The 20,516-nt window shown below is 38.7% G+C and overlaps 1 protein-coding gene across 37 annotated transcripts in view; it reads right to left on the bottom strand.

Annotated features, from left to right (window-relative positions):
- The window catches only part of LOC117435503 (CLIP-associating protein 2-like), a 147,442-nt gene continuing 126,926 nt past the window's right edge, over positions 1-20,516 (bottom strand). For 22 of the 37 annotated variants that reach the window (XM_034058719.3, XM_034058724.3, XM_034058728.3 and 19 more), the window contains 9 exons: positions 12,252-12,395; positions 12,032-12,138; positions 11,115-11,271; positions 10,591-10,813; positions 8,596-8,789; positions 7,934-8,062; positions 7,280-7,486; positions 4,369-4,485; positions 1-3,179 (listed from right to left, as the gene is read on the bottom strand). In XM_034058719.3, the coding sequence (XP_033914610.3) occupies positions 3,099-3,179; positions 4,369-4,485; positions 7,280-7,486; positions 7,934-8,062; positions 8,596-8,789; positions 10,591-10,813; positions 11,115-11,271; positions 12,032-12,138; positions 12,252-12,395 (1,359 nt within the window). In that variant the 3' untranslated portion in view covers positions 1-3,098. Of the gene's footprint in view, positions 3,180-4,368; positions 4,486-7,279; positions 7,487-7,933; positions 8,063-8,595; positions 8,790-10,590; positions 10,814-11,114; positions 11,272-12,031; positions 12,139-12,251; positions 12,396-17,367; positions 17,449-20,516 lie in introns of all 37 variants that reach the window. The other 15 variants (XM_034058708.3, XM_059012852.1, XM_059012858.1 and 12 more) reach the window with 1 other exon arrangement.

Here is a 20,516-nt window from a genome sequence, read left to right as displayed (position 1 = left end):
TTTCATTTTTCAGGTAATGTTATGTACAGTTTTATTGAAGCTATATGCACAACTGTAAGCACAGATCTATAAATACACAAAAGTAACAGAACAGTGGGAAACAACTAGAATGTCACACAAAAAAAAGAAAGCAAAAAACGTACACAGCTTTCTGACGCAGCTGCTATATAAAACAAAAGAGTGACAAATGACACAATGTTTGCCTTTTCAGGTCTTTAAATACATTTCTACTAATTTCTCATTAAAGAAAAAAGGAGACTACTTTTGCAAGAGCAAAGCAACCATATCAACACACTCCTTTTCTCAGCTGGACTCACTTGCCACACTAACTGCTTGCTTTTGTTCTATTGTATTGTATTTATTTATGTATTTTTTATTTTATTTTTTTTTACAAAAAAAAGAATATTGCCAATATCCGGCTCCACCTATACACCATCAGAATCACCCCCCTATAACGGAAATGACATTAAGTGCAAAAGTAGCATCTCGGCTCACTGTTAGCAAACGTTAACGAAGAGAAAGGTTTTTTTTTTTTTTTTTTAAGCGTAGAAGCAAGTTGGGTAAACGTTTAGAAGTCTGCTGTTATAGAACTCAAAGATTCAAACAGAATACTAGTTAAACCAAAAGATCACAGAGAGCTAGAGTACACCATACAGGACTGCTCTTTTTATGGCTTCCCTTCTGTATTAAGCATTGCCTGGATAGTAATTCTACTGTATGCCTTTGGTTGTGCAACTCAAATTCGATGTACAATGCTGTACTTCACAATTAGGATCAAACAAGCAACAACTAGTAATAAGAGAACATATCATTATCAGACCACCACTGGACTCCCCCTACGCACCCCTCTCATTTCCTCCATTTCTTTGGTTGGCTCTGTGACAAAATGAAATTTTAAGGACTGTCATACTATGCTACGTTCCCTTTAAGATTTTCATTTAGTTAGCCACTGTGGCTAAAGTAACAACCATTTTTAGCCACACTGCAAAAACTTAAGCCACACCAAAGAATATTAAAGAAAACCGAAAAACTGTTTTATTGTACACAATACAATAAACATATTGACTACAACTGTCTCCTCTCCCCTAAACACCACACTTGCCACAGGTTTCCTAAACACAAATAATATAGGTGAGCTTTTCAGCTTCCAATGCAAGACTGAATGACATACAAGCAATACACTGTCACTGGTAGAATTCATAATATAGGTACCGTCTGCCTTTTACAACTTCACAAAGCTAAAATAATAACATTTTACTACATGATTTTTGTGGACATTTGTTTATATAAAGTATAAACATTTAGTATAAACTGGTTAGAAACATACTGTTTCAGCAAGACAAAAAAATGTACTTTATTTGAAAATATAGATGTTTAAATGCCAGACCCTACCCTTTACTGACACATAAGCAGTATATTTAAAAGTGCACTGACTCCCATTTAATCAATGACAAACTCAGTCCCACATGACAAAACGTGCTTGCAGATTTGCTAAAATCTTTGCAGATATTCATATGCTGCCCCTTTACATTACTTTGATGGTGTCACGGTTTACTTTCCACTGCATAACGGTAAATGAAACTGCCAATATACAGTGCTGTAAGTATGTTAATATAAATGCCTCCCTGACCAGCAGCAGCTCTAGTTACACAAGCTTGTAACATTAAGCAGGACTGTTCAGCCATGACTGTTTAAAAAGTTTTTTTTACCATGTTTCTTTCACCTGGGACTACTGCAGTAATATTGCACTGATTCCGACATTAAAAATCAATAAATCATAGCGAAACAAATCCTTTTTAAAATAATAAATGTTTATTCTTTTATTAATTGTTCCTCTTCCGAATCTTCTTGGAACCATTCTGTTACTATTTCTAAACTATATTCATCATATTTTAAAAGAGATAGCAAACACCGACTGTGTCTATCACAGTCATACGCAAATCAAGCTAAATGGCTTTTATTGGGTGAAACGAAATGAAACAAACAGTCTGTATTGATTCATCTACCAGCACACGTTCAAAGTAATCCTGCTGGCACAGTCTTACACAACTACATTTTTCAAAGCCTTCACAACTGTGGCAAACGTGGTGAAAATTAATTGAGCCACACATGAAAACATTTTGCTGGCGAGCGGCTAGTGGGAACATAGCTATGATACCAATAAACCCATTAAAAAGAACTAATTATAAAAATATGTCCCTGTTTCCACCAAAACAGAAGCTGACTTACCACCAAAGTGCATAAAGCTATTGATAAAGCACTGACAATAATGTTCTATGAAAGACAGGCGATTTAACAAAGCATATGCAGAACATACTGGGGGTGTCTGTGCAAAGGATTCCACTCCGAAGCTTCCTGCTTGGGTAAACTATACTCGCAGGTCTGGCATATGTCCATTCAGTAAAGCAGTAACTCCCAAAACAGATTCAACTACTAATCCAGTGATGGGCTATTACCTGCTGATAGCTTGTATTAGCTCCCCTAAACTTTTGATCAACACACTCTTGGTTTGGGAATAAAAGTGAACTGGCTGATTGTGTCGCCAATCAATATTTTCTACTCCCTCCCTCCTAAAGAGCATGTGCCATTACCACAGGATGCTCCAATTCCGGAGGTGAAGCCTGGTTCTAGCAGTTACTACAGCAATGATAACTTTTGTGTCAAAGTGCTTTTGTTCCTGAACCACTTTAAAAATAGGCGACTTCATATGCAGCCAGATAAAAGCCAAACAATTTAAAAAGCTTAAAGCATTCTTTTATTTTATTTAGAAAATTGTAACATTGGTAAAAGGGAAGACTCGCATGAAAAAAAAAAAAGATGAACAGGATTGAATTATTTCTTTCAATTCTTATTTTAGTTTTTATTTACTGTTTATCTCCTTTTACCTTTATCATTTGAAACTAATACTGTAACCCCCTGCATTTCAAAATAACTTTTAGTGCAACAGTTAACATGCAGGCTTAAGGGAAATCCATCCAGTAATGTAACTGAAAACAATAACTCTGATGGGCGAGGATGTGCTTTAAATGATTTCTCTTCGTGTTAAGTGGCTGAGTCTCGCTTCCCCTCGCTGATCCAGTTGCCGGTGCTGGTCTTCACTAGCTCTGGATGTCTGACGTCGGGTCGCTGCCGCCACTCCCTGTCTGTGCTCTCTTAATGTACAGGTTCAACAACTTCAACTGGGGAGAGAAACAAGGACGATGTCAATTTATACTGTTTATTCAGACTAACTTTCATTTGGATGCATTAAAGCCAACCTTGTGATTTCACTAAGCATTGTTCTCCTCAGGCAAAGTTTTTGGGCCACAGGCACATTTTTTTCATAAAGTTGGAGGCATGATCATTTCTCAATTTTGAAACATTTATTTAAAAAATGTGAAATAAAAACACATTAAAAACACAGAAGCAGAGATTGAGAGCACGTAGTAGTGGAATGTAATGGTTTTAGTTCCCCCAGCAATCCATCTGTATTGCATATTAGGTTAGCAGCCATCACAGGCACAACATTCACGGACACAGCTTCGTGTATCACACACAGTTCTTTGTGGACAGAAGGAAGCAGGAACACTACATGGCCATAAATACATTACAACCCAGCAACGGTATTGAGCAGCAAACAATTGTCACATAGCAACAAATTTGAGATCTCTGTCAATATATATATATATATATATATATATATATATATATATATATATATATATATATATATATATATAACTTTCTGACATTTACAATGTTCCAACGAATAAATGTTTTATTTTTGTAGATCTACTTCATTTATGTTTAGTTTTGCCAAGTGATGTTCTTTGTGAATACAGGTGAACTCCACTTATAACGGACTCCAAGGGACAAGGTAAATCAGTACTTTATAAACGAAGTAATAAGCAGTACCATTTTACAAATTTATATTTTCACTAAATACAATTAAAATTGTATACGTTACGTTTAAACTGTACAACGGCTGTGCCATCAAATACATAGAATAAAAGTAAACAGCAACTGTTTTTCCAGCCTGACGTCACAAATGCCACCGTTACTGACATTTACTGTCCCGGGTGTACCTTATTTGTGCAAAATAGCTATCTGTAGAACAGGAAAACTGTACGTATTAAAACAGTACTGTATATATTAAACTGTACGTATTAAACACAAAACATCTGCCTGTGGAACACGAAAACTGTATGTTTAAACGGTATATACCTTATACCATTAGACATACATGAAATACATGATTTATTAATATGTTTTTTTAAAGTGGCGACTAGTCAACCAATTTGATTATTTTGACCTCAACTATTCGGTCAAATTTGTAGTCATTCTGCCTCTACGGTACTGTGCTAGTGACGTCATGTCTATGGTACCTACCTTGCTGCCGGTGAGCTGGTTTAGGTGGGGTTTAAGCTCATCGCCAATGACTGCATGGATAGCAACCAGACAGAACACGCAGGCTTTGCGAACACTGCTCTCTGAATTGTCGTAGCCCTGAGAAACAGAACATGGAGAGTCAGTCAATACATTAAAAACAAAAAAAAAGCACTGCTGTCATCAAATGACATGATATCATGAACACATTTAAAGCTACAAAATAAGTTAACGTTGAAAAGTTAAAATGGGTATTTTTTTGTGAAAACACACAAGTCAGCTCTAATTAATACGAATTAGGGGATCAGCAAAAAATGCATCTTATCTGTAATTTTTATTATCAAGAGTCCAAGCCAAATGCATACGGTCAGTTTTTACTGATGTTACAGTAATGTTGAAATCAAATTTCAGTTACAGTACAATGAAAAGTATTACTTAAAATGTTGTGCATTTTAATTGAAAATATGGCTGCAAGTTAACTTTTTAAAAGTATACATTGCAAAGAACGGCACTTGAAATCTGCATGTCCCATCCTGATGACGGTTCAACCACAAAAGCAAGGCGTACTCAACATCAGGGTATTAGAAAATTGGAAACGCTGATAACTTGCATCCACAGAATGGTTGACCAATGGTTCGCGGGAATGTTGAAATCTGTAGCAACATCGTTTTTGCCAAATCAAAATGCATCATAGGATAAGTAGTTCCAAAAAAGAACTAAAATTCAGTACAGAAGTGCTAATCTGGATGCAAGTTAATGCATTTCCCAATACCCTTTCTAACTAGGGCAATTCATTCCAATTCAATTTTTTGTTCCCCAAATAATTCACAAACAGGACATTCGTGTTACGTGAATTCACATTATAAGAAGTAATTTGCAATAAGCGACTGCTAAATTTGGCTGGGACCATGTAGAACATTTGTAGTATCAGGAAATTCATCTAATCTTAGTTCTTTTCAATTTAATTATTATTCCCCCCCATTCTTTCCCCAATGTGGAATGCCAATGGATTTTCCCCCTTACTGCAGCAATTCCCCACATGGATCCACCGATCCCACAACCAAGCCAGCTTCCTTATTCACCCAAGAACTCGAGAGCGGATGTCAGCGAGCTACCGACTACAGTACAATTACTGACAGTTAACGAGAGCCTATTAGGTGGGAGTTGGGAGGTCAGTGGAGTACTGTACCAGCGAATCAGGAGTATGTATTGGTTGCTATGGGGCGGAACAAGAAGAGGAGAGAGAACGATAATTGAGTGTGATGCAGTTGTTTTTCTTAACGAAAAATATTCTCTGAATATCGGTTTGATTTCTGTTAAAAAATTGTACAGGACTGAGAAAGTCCAATTGAATAAAAAACAACACAACTAAACCCCCTACAAGAAGATATCTTCAGCCAGCTTTCGGATAGCGCTTAGAGTGACCGGCAAAGCTCTACGTTCCTCTGAATTTCCACCATCCAAGCTGACGACGAGGTAAACAGACAGCCCTTGTTTTATCCCCTGCTGTGCTGGCACTGAACTCTGCTGGAAAAAAGGGACGTGGAGGACTGCTGTGCTGTAAGTAGTTCATCTTGGGTTATCTGTCAGGACTGTACTATAAAATAACATTTGCTTACTATGGTGGGTGTACATTAGTTTGTATTACATGCTGGATTGCGGTTGCAGTCTCTTTGGGGGGTGTCATGTACATAGGCAGAGTTGCGCGTTTATTTATTTTTTGAGCAGGGGTACCTTTACGTTTCTTTATTGCGAGCGGTGTTTATTAAAAAAACAATATATATATATACATATACACACACACACACACACACACACACAGTAGTCCGTCATGTATCCATCCTAAACGTTTATCCTCTATGATCAAGCTCTTCAGCAACGCCACCCACCTGTACAGCGCTGATGCAAAATGGCACAAGCGAAAGAGTTGTGCTTACAATTGAAAGTTGTTGTTTTTTTCCGAAACCTATGCATTTTGTTACTGTGTAAATGACCCGACACTAATGTAAGTGTATACAGCACTGTGGCAGGGCAGGAGCCCTGCACGTGAAGATTATTTTTTGGTGTAAATGTATATTGTAAATAGTGCGTATTTATTATAATAATTAATTAAGTACCTGACACTCCTGGGAGAGCCTGCCTGCTGTGTGTGATTGCCAGCTGTGGAATCTAATTAGCAGGTAGGTGTGTTCTAGCGGGGAGTCGAGTATAAAAAGGTTCAATTTATTCACCTCAGGGCTGCTGCAAAACCAAAGCCAACTTGGCTAAAGAAGCTGAAATTCGCAGACGTGTGTGAGTGCGTGAGTGAACCAGAACCAGGGCTGGATACCGAAGAGTGAGTAAGCAAGTCAAAACCGCCAGCAGCTGGGCAAGTACCGGAGTTCATTTACTATTGAACAGAGAACATTAGTTCAGATATTGTAGATACCAAAGTCTTCGTACACTGTGTTGTATGTACTCCGTGCGCTGCCATTGCTGGTAGTTTCACGTGAGCTGTTCAGTGTGTTGATATGTAAATAAATTCTATGTTCGGCTGCGGGGCGCATCATCTTCAACCTCCGTCTCGATCTCTTGCCTGTCACTCAGCAGCGAATGCACGCACCCACACCGCAGACGGCTACTCTGTCACAAGCATTAATACCCTGTACCTTTCTAAACAAGGGATTTAGTTGAGCTCCCCAATAAAAGCTACATTTCAAAACAATTGTGTGAATATAGTAATTGTTACATCTGTGTATAATGGTATTTAAAACAGGATTCATTTACCCGCCTTTTTACATATCCGCTCTTACTCTGGCCAGAGGATGTATGTATGTATATATAAAAAAAAAAAGTAGCTTATCGATTGAATACTATTCATTCCTCTTATTCGTGGCATGCTTCACATATAAAAGCTGGATTTTGAATTGTGTACCTGCACTAGACCTGGGACAATCTCTGGCAGGAGCTGGTTTAAGGTCTCTCTTGAGACTCTGTCAATGACTTTTGTTTGCATCTTGATAGCAGCCAGGTTTATGGGGTAGTCTGCTGTCTGGATAATGGGGCAGAGCACTTTTATACACTGATCTGGACTGATGGATGTCGCCAGCATCGAAGCAGCTTCTTCTGCAGCTCGTACCACCTACACAGACATCAAAAGGTAGCTTTAGGTTAAAAACAGATTAAAATACACAATTTGTATCTCTTTAAGTATTTTCTGCCAGCTTGTCATAAGCTTTTGGTATTTTAAATGGATGTTGGTATTCTAAAGCACAAGCAAAAGAAAAATGGATTTCTAATGAAAATATCATTCTAACACAGGTTAACAATGTGTAACAGAAGTTTAAGCTTCATAAGTAGACAAATCAATAATTGTTTAAAAAGTTAAAATTCATAATTTTAACAAGAGACAAGGCCAGTTGGTCAAACAGGTTGTGATGGCGTATTATGCAGTTTAAATCACTGTTCACTTCCCTCTACATTTTTGATAGGTCATAAACTCCTGTCCATGCTATAATAATGTGTCAAAGATCAGTCAAGTTTAAGAAGTGCAAAAAAAGAAGGTGTTGAAAGGCCCGATCTGACTGACCTCCTTGTGTGGATCTTTATGTGCCTCTAGAGTCTTCATGATGGTCAGCTCTGCATAGTTCTTGAATCTCGCTGGCTGTCTGTTGAGGATTTCTTTCAACACTCGCAAAGCCAAGGCTCTGATAGTGTGCTGTGGATAGTCAATATGGAACAATTAGCTGGAAGTTACAGCTCGAGCAAATACAACTTAGTTGATGTGTAAAGCTTAAAATGCGGGGAAAGTGTACTGCCTTATTTCTTGTGATTTTTTTAGAACATTATTTTTGAGCTTTTCATTATTGGTAGAATCATTCCATAAAAATAAGAAATACTTTTGATACTGGCAATGTTAAAGAGAAGCATCCCTTGATGTTCCGCACAGAAGTGACAAAGAACACCCTCTGGAAAACATTGAGAGCATGCGGGCACGAATATCTACATTTCCTTTTTCCTCTTCGTTAAATGACAGAGGCACCTTGAATAAGGTGCCGTAAACAGTCAGTTCAGTGACCTTTTAATTCCACTTTCAGTGAATTTATTTACTCCACTGATATTATAATACATGTTCAATTTCACACACACACGTTCCACAGGTTATATATTTAAAACACATTTATTAGATAGTCCACACAGACATTGGAAGCGCCACGGTTATGATGTAACTTAGGATCCTCTGAGCAGCACCTCTCTGTCCCCGAGTGTCTCCAGCAGCAGCAGGAGGATGGTTTTAAAGTGTTCGTCCCACACCACAAGCAGGTTGTCCCGGATGAGTGTCATGAGTTCACACAGGACCGCCTTCCGCTCCTCCACACGCTCGTTGTGATTGGACAGCTCTTTCAGCAGCTCGCCCACCAGCTCTGACTGGTCCAGATTACTGTCTGTGAAGACAAGGTAAGGATAGGTTTGGTATTTGGCTCCATGTTCCTGAAATTTACCTTATTAATGTTCACACACCCAGATTAGCACTGATCTTGCACATTTACCTAAAAGTATTGGGGCAAAATGGTGGTCTGTGAAACCAGACGACAAGTGTATATCATTAAATCCCTTGTGACGAAAGGGTTAATTTTTATTGTAAGATATCTATAATTGATTTCAACCTTTAAATTAAGGTATACAGATGTGTACTGAATGTGAAGCCAATATCTCAGTTTCCATAAAACTGAAAATATGAAGTCTGTCTCATAATTGTTTGAGATATGCGGTGTTGAAAAATCACTGCACCAATCATTTCAGGTTTGTTCCCCAATTTTGGCAACTCACAACTAACAAAAACCTAGAAATTACATATTCACATGGAATCCTAAATATTTCTACAACAAATAGACTTTGTTATCTGGTTGTTTGTTACAGAGCACTAATAAAGCTATTCTTTAACTGCACTAAACTTTGAACTTAATACTTGTACATTAATACTTGAGGTGGACCGTATCAATTGTTAAATTGAATAAAGTCAGCACAACATAATGGCCACTTACTGCAGTATTGCTACCTATATTTTGTCAATACTCTGTGCGTGCATGGTGTTTCTACTGCAAACAGCCACATGTGTATTGGAAATACAATGAAAGGAAACATGTGCTCCTTTAATCTTACAATATTTTGTATGCTGGTCAGAACCAGATTTTAATTTTAATATATATATATATATATTTTTTTTACATTTCTGACAAAGCAGCTGGCTTTATGGGTCATTAGCAAAATGACATAGTTTTGGTACAAGATTTGTCAAGCAGATAAGGAAAAGCCATACCTGAAAGGGATTTATCAGAAAACAATAAAGCTCATGTACACAGTTCTGTTTGTATTTTGGTGAATTGAAACTTTTTGGTTTTTGTACTGATGCTTAACATTGTTTAATTCCTCAACTTTGGAGGTAAATTAAAGTATAAAGCCCAGTTAGTCACATTGGGTCACTGCTATGAAAATGAGACACTGGTGTTTTTTGTGAACATTAAAGCATCCCTGGTGATGTATGACTTGGGGTGATGTGATGGCTTGTAAGCAAGTACAATGGCAGGAGGTTAAAATAAATGTGGCCACAAAAAGGTTAATTGGACAACAACCATCATCAAATTTGATAAAGACAATCCAAGAAGACAACTGTGTACCAAATGTAACGACACTTTGTCAAAGTGTGCATTCTGTATAAATCGATATGGACAGTTTATATTAAATGTGGCACTGAAAACTGGACATCCTATGTAACAGAACTTGTTTGTTAGACAGAATCATAGAATACAGCTGTGCACCGAATAGAAAGACTATTTCCTGTAGTGTACTATCATGAAGAAAGGTTTTAGGACCTCAGTATGTGTCGGCCATACTGGATCAGAGGTCAAAGTCACACACACATTTAGCATGTAGTGTTTATAAAAGTATGCAAATATGAAGACAAGTACCTCAAATACAGTAGCAATGGTGATTTGAGAGTGAGCCAGTGGCAGCTTTGTAACATTACTGCCGTAAAAGGGTGAATTTACCTTGTAAAATATCTACAAATGAACTAGTCACTATCTAAATATCTGGAATATCCCTAAACCAAAAAGGAAAAAATGCTCTCAAACAGTTAAAACTACAATCTATATACAGGATTGCAGGACACCGCATATTTAAGAAAATTATAGTTGAACTGTGGACAAGCTACAGTTGAAGACTATGACATTCTTGGAAACTCACCTTCAGGAAACTGCTCTGCATCGTCGTCAAACATGGCCTCCTTGAGGTTGGACTTGTTGAAAGAGTCTGAGTAGTTGAAGGGGTTGTAATCGCGGCTGCGTGGGCTGGAGTGCAGTAGAGGCATGGTGTTGAGGAGTGAAGTCTTGTTGTCCAGGGCTGTACGGCCTGTGTCTGGTGCATCACCACCACCTCGCAGGTCAGGAAAGGCACTTCCCATCCCACCCTAAAAAGATATGGAATAAAACACACACACATTATATATTATATATATATATATATATATATATATATATATATATATATATATATATATATATATATATATATATATATATATATATATATATATATATAGACACACACACACACACACACAATGAAAACTCACTATTAAGAACAGTCAATGGACCAACAAAATGTGGTCCTACTACTACCTGCTAAACAGTAAGACTGCCCTGCATTACCCATGCCCTCTGAAGGGCTGGGAAGAAAACAAGCCACCAGAAACAGAACTAAACACTCACAGCTTCTCTGTCTCCGTCTTTTTTCAAGTCCCTTTTGACCGGCTCGTTCATGTCTTCCTGACTGCGGAAGCTGAAGTTCTGAATGGCTTCTGTCACGCCACGGAGAGAGCTGTAGATGTCTTCTGAGTTCATATTTTCTGTATCATAGTCAAATGCACTGTTGGGACAAAAAGAGATGGCACTTGAAATTTAAGGACTACATCGGCATACAGACAAGCCAGTTTCCACAAGAGACGGTTTTCCATTTTACTTCAGCTGCACAAGAATCTTAGAAAGAGTTCAAAGTTAATCCAAACCAATACTTTAAGTGCAGCACAAAAACCAAGACCATAGGACACAGTTGGAAATTAAGTGGAGATAGACTTAGGACAGAGGGTAGGAGACACTTCTTTACACAGTGAGTGTTAAGGGTACGGAATGGGTTACCTAGCCATGTATCACTGGGGTTCTTTAAGATCCAACTTGACAGTTTTAAAATCAATCTGCTACTAGGAACCGGACAGCACAAAGTGGCATCCTTTCGTTTGTACATTTTTTCATGTTCTTGTGACACAGCAGACAAAAAAGTAAAAGTGCCATATTCTTTGTTGATCCACAAATCCTTAGACTTGTGTTTTACTCTTACTACACCTGTGTACTGGCATAGTATTAACAATAACTGCAAAAGCACAGCCTGACCTATCAATTTATTTCATAACAAAAGCAGCTGTAGAAATGAGATTTCAATTTTACCTTTAAAAGATGTTTTACTTATTTGTTGTTGAACTATAAATTAGGCGATTATAAAATATATAAAAAGATTAGACAAGGCATTTTAAGTATGGTAGTTTTTGATGAATACTTCAAACAAATCACTAATACTGCATCCGAGCATTGACTGTAAAAGGAGCTGAACCAAGAGGAAAGCAGCGACTTACCTTGGTGACAAAGTGTTCCGAGACGTGTTTGTCGGAGAGGTGAGGGGACTGGACCAGTTGGCTGGGGAGCGTGGTGTAGGGCGAGTCAGTGGGCTACCTGTGGGAGCCTGGAGAACAAACGCCATTGTCAACTAAAGCACAACAAAAAGGTACTGGTATTGCAAGGTCAGAAAAAAACTGTTGCCAGCGCCCATGTTAAAGAATATATTCAGCAAAGTACCTGGGCAGTGTTTCCGCTGTTCCAAAGATGGTTCTGAAGTAGTTTGGTTGCACCATCCTGAAATGTTTTTGGTAAAGCTCCCAGCAGCATAGTGAATTCTGGGGTGTTGAGTTGGAACAAAGAAATCAACACAACCTGCGCGGCCTGAAACAAACACAAAGACAGACCCTTAGGAACCAGCAGGAACCACTGATCTGTTCCTTCCACTTACCTGTATTGAAGCATTTACTATATGGAAAGTATAATAGAGGAGATCCTTCACTCTAGAGTAATGAATGGTCTGTTTCCCCACAGATGCAAATCTTTAGGATGTCCTTCAGATTCTCACCTAAATAAACCAATTAGGGTCTATTTTATAATCTAAACAGTGGCAGATTTAACAAAGGGAATAATTTATTAACAGAACTGAACATAAGAGATAGAGATGGTGTAGGGTTACAAACTCGCCACGGTTTAGATCATTTTTATAAGTAAACAAGCGAGACAGTAAATAGAACATAAAAAGTGGTGTTGCAACCATTGAAGGTAACAATTGTAAGTCGCCCTGGATAAGGGTGTCTGCTAAGAAATAAATAATGATAATAATAATAATAATAATAATAACAAAGCATTAGAGGAGCAAGCAAGTTTAAAAAAAATATATAAATATTTAACAAAAAACAGCTCTGAAACCACCACAATGTAGGTTTCTTCAAAACACATAATAAAATCAAATTAGTTCTGGCTACAGAATGAGCTCTCTTAAAAATGACAGTCAAAAAGAGGAGGAATAGTAACCTTGTTAAACTAGGGGCGTAGCGTACATTGAGACAGCCGCCTCGGTAAAAATCGTCTCTCTACGTTTAACAAAAACAAAACAAAAAAAACAACACATAGCTAAAAGATTTTGAAAATAATGTGCCCACTTTAATTTAAGAGTGGCATAAATTGACATGTTTTTGTATTTCTTTTATTTGCCATTTCTTTGTAACATTACCGGTGTATTTAAACCTTGCGTCACACAAATGTTCGCTTTTCATTGGACAGTTTCCCTGGTTACGCTGCATGTAGCTCCAGAATTGGATCAAGATTATGGATCAGTGGAGCCTGATCCAGATCCGACTAGTACAACACCTTCTCATAATCCGACTCCAGTGACCCCAGATTCGATCCCATTTTTTGTTCTTGTTTGTACAACCGGCCTCTAGAGCAGCAGGTAGTCCAGTATATTATACAGTGGACGGTACGGTCCTGTACATGCTCCAAGATGAAACTCTAGGTAAGAATGTTTAGTGATTTTATTTCTTATATTAATATTGTTTTTCTGCTGACAGTCCTGTGCAATGTGATGTTTAGCTGTGATACGTTTTGAAAAATCAATATTTCTTGCACAACGGCAATGCCTTCCCCCTCCTCGATAACGACTCATAGCTGTTAGATTTTAGTACTTTTCATATATTGTATTTTTGTGCGATGGCCCTGATGCCATGGGATAGAAGAATTGGAGGTAATTCTAACCATAAATTCTCTGTTTGGCGACAGCAGTTTAAAAAAATATACTTTCCTAATGTTTTCTTTAGAGACAAATCCAAGGAAGTACTGTTTTTAATATTGATGTGTTGTAGAAAATGTGTAAACCGGGCAGCTGAGTTTGCTTTATTTATGGGTTTATTTATTTCTCGTCACTTTAACTGCACACTGATGCTCTGTTCAAGTATTGCCCTACCTGGCGTATGTTTATAGCATTATACAGTACTGTCTACTGACTAATGGGGCATGTGTATTTAGCGCACAGGTTGAACCGCTACAGCACTGGGACTGCTGTGACCTTTCCCCTACTTGGCACTGTGCCAGCCTGCCACGTGGGACTTGGGGAGTTTCATTTGCTCCGCTTTGTGTAAATATCTGTGAGCGCTGCAGCGCTCGTGGGTAGTTGGTTGCTGTGCTGTTGTTGCTGCTGTTCGTGGTGCTGAACCCGCTGTGCTTTTAAATTCTGGTCACCTCGCTACAAAAAGGATATTGCTGCTCTAGAAAGAGTGCAAAGAAGAGCGACCAGAATTATCAAGGGTTTAAAAGGCATGTCATATGCAGACAGGCTAAAATAAATTAATCTATTCAGTCTTGCACAAAGAAGACTACGCGGCAATCTGATTCAAGCATTCAAAATTCTAAAAGGCATTGACAATGTCGACCCAAGGGACTTTTTCAACCTGAAAAAAGAAACAAAGACCAGGGGTCACAAGTGGAGATTAGATAAAGGGGCATTCAGAACAGAAAATAGGAGGCACTTTTTTACACAGAGAATCCTTCAAGAAGCTGCTTGATGAGATTCTGGGATCAATAAGCTACTAACAACCAAAACGAGCAAGATGGGCCGAATGGCCTCCTCTTGTCTGTAAACTTTCTTATGCTCTTATGTAAATAAGAGCGTGTTGATGGCATCCTCCTCCTGCAATCCCCTGACTCTCTACAGAAGGTTTCAGAATTCAGTCGTAGCGCCTCCTTTTATCTCAGTTTTATTCCGTTTCATTCAGTTTGATGCGGATTCTGTGATTTCTTAAATTTATTGTCATCTTCATAAGAAATTCCTACACTAACAGAATTGCAAGGTCAGAGAAAAAACTGTTGCCAGCGCCCATGTTAAATGCAGGCATATCTGGGTTAATATTGTGGTTCATGACAGAATGAGCTTAACTGAGTGCATCCTTTCGATAGGTTTGATTGGTCTTGCAGCAGTAAGGGTGAAAATAGACTGAATGGCCTTGCCCTGCTATATGTCCACAGAGACAAGGAGGTCTCCCAGGAAGAAGTGTTAGTGTTTCGATAGATCAGGCCCTAGGAGGATTGGCAAACTATATTTAAAAGTAAAGCCTTCTAAATCGTGGCATCCTACAGTCCCAGCAGTCCTATCAGTCTTAGCACTAGTATCAGCAATCTTACCAGTCCCAGCAGTAGCAGCACCAGTCTTACCAGTCCCAAGAGTAGCAGCACCAGTTCCAGCAGTCCCAGCACCAGACATATGAGTCCCAGCAGTAGCATCATTGTCACCAGTGTCAGCATTAACTTCAGTAACAATGAACCAAACGCATGTCTCTCGATGAAGGTATAAACCCATCTACTTATTCAAATTTATAAATTCTATTCTTGTCCTTTTAATACCACATATTTCTGACAGTGTGAATGGGGTAATTTTAGGTTGGTGTGTTTTGACAATTTGTTTTAAAAAAATATGGGTCATGAATTTGCAATCATCATCCAAGGTGGGTCATTGGGTAAAAAGAGTTAGCGACTTATATTGCTTTACAGTTTGCTTTAATAGTCTCCAGGCTTTATAAGACTATAACCTTCACCTTCGTAAGATGAACAGGATATGCAGGTTTTTTTTTTAGTTTTTCTTTTAGACAATTTTATTTTTGCCTCAGTAAAAACCTATTCCTAGCTACGCCCCTGTAAACACATACCGAATGTTGTCTGGCAATGCACCCACATTCCTGCTCAATAGTTTAATGGAGTGCAAACAGATTTCAGAACTTAAACTTAAACTAAAGTCCAATACACAAGTAGTTAACTTTAATTTTCATCTAAAATCAGTGACTTTTTGATTGATTTTACAGTATACTTAGGCACTTGCCAGACGCCTTGCTTTTTCCTTTTCTCTTCTAAATGATTGTGTACACAGTGAAGTCAATTGCTTTATTGATCAGGCACTCAGATGAAAACAACTTTAACTGACATTTTGTTTAGCTGGTGCTAACAGATGGCCAAATATAGCAATTTAATTTTTTTTTTTTTACAGTAAATCTGACACGTTTAGAAACTTAAGATGCATTTCTATCTGTTTCTGTTTAACCAAGTTTCCAGTTTTGTTATTGGTTAGCATCATTATGAATCCTTATTCATAAAACAAGCATTCATAATTTCATATATTGGACTTCATTTTGGGCAGAATGGGTTTTCAGGTACTCGTTTCTAATTGTCTTTAATCACTTGAATGAAGACTGTCTTAAATATTGTATGAAATCAGATTACACCAATAGGAAACACTGACAAGGCTGAGCATAGAGATTAAATAGCTATCACAGCACCTTTACAAGTCCAAAAGTTCATTCATCACTGAGGGGAGTGTTTACAGTCCTACTGAAATAGCTTATTTATATAAAGAGAGATGGCTAGTAGCTAGTAAAACATCTAATATAACTTATTGCACTATCCAGAAATAACTGTGCCCCCAAGTTTTTAGAGAGGATAAACTACAGAGCAATATCCTTATTGTACAATGAATGTATTAAGAACATATTTCTACTCAGGGCAGCAGTGTGGAGTAGTGGTTAGGGCTTTTGACTCCCAGGTGGGGGACACTGCTGTTGTACCCTTGAGCAAGGTACTTTACCTAGATTGCTCCAGTAAAAACCCAACTGTATAAATGGGTAATTGTATATAAAATAATGTGATATCTGTATAATGTGAAATAATGTATAATGTGATATCTTGTAACAATTGTAAGTCGCCCTGGATAAGGGCGTCTGCTAAGAAATAAATAATAATAATAATACTTTGACACACTGACCATTAGCTAGGTTTATCTATGTACTTTAGTGATGCTAGCAACTACAAAGTATCTGAGTGCTGCAACAGTTTAAATTATTCCATTACATTGCTAGTTTTCCCATTTATTTTTGTTTTAAAAGAATCCCGAAAATAGAGAATCTCAAATGATGTGTTTGTGCGGAGATGAGCACACACTCTCAGCAAGACATACTTTCTTCTTGGCTTCTCTCTACATGGGATACTCAGCACAAATTCAAATCAGAAGGATCAGTTAGCCCAATTATCCCCCAATGGCTGTATTTTAAACCTGCTCTGTTCAAAAATATACATTTAGCAAATTTAGCAAAATAAGTTAATTAAAATTGGTACTGACAAATCTTAATAAAAACTAGTGCAGCACTAGTATCTCTCTAGGTACTACACTGGCACGGTACAAATGTATTGGTAGTACCTATTAAAATTATAGTTTTAAGTACCAGCTGCTTATACAACTACAGCGACATCTAGCCAATGGTTATTTTTCTCACCAATGGAGGTAGCGATTAATGAATTAAGCACCCTAAACTTTTACACCTATAATAATGCTTACTTTATATGCAGTTGCCCCCCCGCCGTCCTCAATATTTGTTTTTTGGGGTTCTGCGACGTCCATGGTAACGCTGCCTGAACACTGGATTACAAAGATTATAATAAAATAAATTGCTTCCCACAAGCCCCCTATAAACGGCAGCGTGCATTAAATAATCATACATAGATATTAACATGAAAAATACTACCACTGCTACTATACATAGGTAATTAATAACCATATTCTAATCAGATTTTAGGTCAATTATAATTACAATTACAGCAGCATTGTTGGCTGAAATTACAAATTAGTGATATTTTCTTCTATTACAATTGTGGCAGTAATTACAATCATACTAAAAAGTTACATAAACAACTACACACATTAACATGTTTACTCTATTTATTCTAAATAACCAAGCAATAAATCACAGGTACACAATACAGAAACACACTATATACAGTGCCCATAGTAAGTAAGTAAGTAAGTAAGTAAGTAAGTAAGTAAGTAAGTAAGTAAGTAAGTAAGTAAGTAACTCAACACTTTCAATGTGTGAAAAAATTGGGTTGTTGGGGGGGGGGAGGTGCAACCAGTTGCCTTCAGAATTCACACAATAAGCTAAATGGAGTCCCCATCTGTGAGCAATAAAAGTGGTTCACATGATTTCAGATTAAATACACCTGTCTCTGTAAGGTCCCACAGTTGGGTAGTGCATTCAAAGCAAAGATACTACCATGAAGACCAAGGAGCTTTCATAACAACTCCAGGATAAAGTTGTGGAAAGGCACAGATCAGGGGAGGGGTATAAAAAGATTTCAATTGAATATCCCCTTGGAGCACAGTTAAGTTGATCATTAAGAAGTGGAAGGTATACGGCACCACCCAGAATCTGTTTAGAGCAGGCCGCCCTTCCAAACTGAGCAGCCGGGTAAGAAGGGCATTGGTCAGAGAAGCCAGCAAGAGGCCAATGACAACTCTGAAAGACCTACAGCGTTCCATGGCTGAGATGGAATAAACTGTCCATGTGTCAACAATAGCTCAGGTACTCCACAAATCTGGCCTGTATGGAAAAATGGCAAGAAGGAAGCCATTTCTGAAAAAAGCCCATGTAAAATCCTGCTTGGAATTTGCAAAAAGGCATGTGGGAGACTCTGAAAAGATGTGGCAAAAGATTCTGTGGTCCGATGAAACAAAAATGGAACTATTTGGCCTAAATGCAAAGCGTTATGTCTGGTGCAAACCCAACACAGCACATCACCCAGGTAACACCATCCCTACTGTGAAGCATGGTGGTGGCAGCATCATGCTATGGGGATGCTTTTCATGGATGGAGCTAAATACAGGCAAATCCTTGAGGAAAACCTGCTTCAGGTCTGCGAAAGACCTAAGACTGGGACAGAGATTCACCTTTCAGCAGGACAATGACCCCAAGCACACAACCAAAGCGACACTGGAGTGGCTTAAAAACAAGAAAGTGAATGTCCTAAAGTGGCCCAGTCAAGACCCGGACTTGAATCAGATTGAGAATCTGTGGCAAGACTTGAAGATTGCTGTCCACCAACGATCCCCATCCAACTTGACAGAGCTTGAACAATTTTGCCAAGAACAATGGGCGAATATTGCACGATCCAGATGTGCAAACCTGGTAGACACTTACCCCAAAAGACTCACAACTAATTGCTGCCAAAGGTGGTTCTACCAAGTATTGACTCAGGGGGGTGAATACTTATCTAACCAAGTCATTTCAGTTTTTTTATTTTTCATTAACTGTTGTTTCACAATAAAAATTCTCTTGCCTCTTCAAAGTGTTGAGTAGGTTGTGTAAATCAAAGAAAAAAAAATCCCATTTAAATGCATCAAGATTTCAGGTTGTAACACAACAAACTGAAAACGTCCAAGGGGGGTGAATACTTACTATAGGCACTGTACCTGTAACCTACAGTTAAAGTTATAGCCACAAATCTAACCGTAAAAAACAGGCAAAAATAGCCCAGACCCTAAAAAGGTTAAAGATGTCTGTGGACGAAGTGAAACAAACTGCTCAGGGTTTATATCATGTGGTGGATAATACTTCGAGAGGTAAATCAGAAGTGAGGAATTCTTTTGGAATCATAGCGTATGAAAATAATTAACATGTGACTGAATTCATTACTTGTAAAACCTGTCATCATGTTTTTTGTGAAAGACAGCCACAAAACTGGTAAATCATCTCTGCGAAAGCAGAGGTGTAGCTCCCTTTAAACTGGTGGCACGAAAGAAGAAAGGCATTTTATAGTAAAATAAGTAGAGCTGGTTAATATGTTAGTAAAGTAAGTAGAGACAGTTAATATGCTCCTATCTTAAAATACATCCAGACCACTACAGGGAGCTACCACGCTGTAAAGCCTATTGTATAAACTGAATCTGTGGAGAATGTGAGCGCGTGAGAGTCAGTCGGCACAGGCAGTAGGTAAAGGACAAACACTTGCTGGTTCGGGTCGGGTTGCAGGTCAGGGCGGGTTGTGGGTAAGAAGACGGTGCTGCAGCAGGTTGCACGTCGTAAAAAATTTTAAAAAAAAAATCGGACCCGCGCAGGACTCTGGCTTGGGAAGCAGGTGAACCAGCTCTTTAGTGGAAGTGAAGAGCGCTGCAGGATCTCGTCCACCGCAGGACCAGACGTATGAAGTGAAGAGCGCTGCAGGATCTCGTCCACTGCAGGACCAGACATATGCCCTGGAGTGACTGGGTTGTCCAACAGCAGTGCTTTGTCCCAGTCAGGCACCCGTGCCTGAGAAAACCAAAGTTGCCAGTGGGCGACTACCAGCACAGCCAGGTTTCTGCCTACAGCCTGTGCGTTGAGTTTGGACACATGGAGCAGGTTTTGGTTCACCATGTGCAGCTCATTCAGCTGTTGTGGTGATGGCCTGTGGTTCGTGGAGAGTGACCGCAGCAAATGCGACTGGTAGGCTACCAGGAAGCTTATATAGTTCCCTAGCCGTGCGGCGAACGCCCCGGGTGAATGGGCTCTTTTCAGGATCACCTCAGTGGAAGGGAAGTAGAGGCAGAGCTCGAGGAGAATGAGGAAGGCTGTGAAAACGGTTTTCTGCCTGGGCTACTTTCCCGGCTTGGTGACCTTAACATCAGGTTGGTACTGATTCGGGACCGGTTCGGTACTGGCGTGGTTGCCTCGA

The sequence above is a fragment of the Acipenser ruthenus genome, chromosome 3 (genome assembly GCF_902713425.1).
Source record: "Acipenser ruthenus chromosome 3, fAciRut3.2 maternal haplotype, whole genome shotgun sequence".
Taxonomy (NCBI): Eukaryota; Metazoa; Chordata; class Actinopteri; order Acipenseriformes; family Acipenseridae; genus Acipenser; species Acipenser ruthenus.
This window is presented reverse-complemented; position numbering and strand designations above follow the sequence as displayed.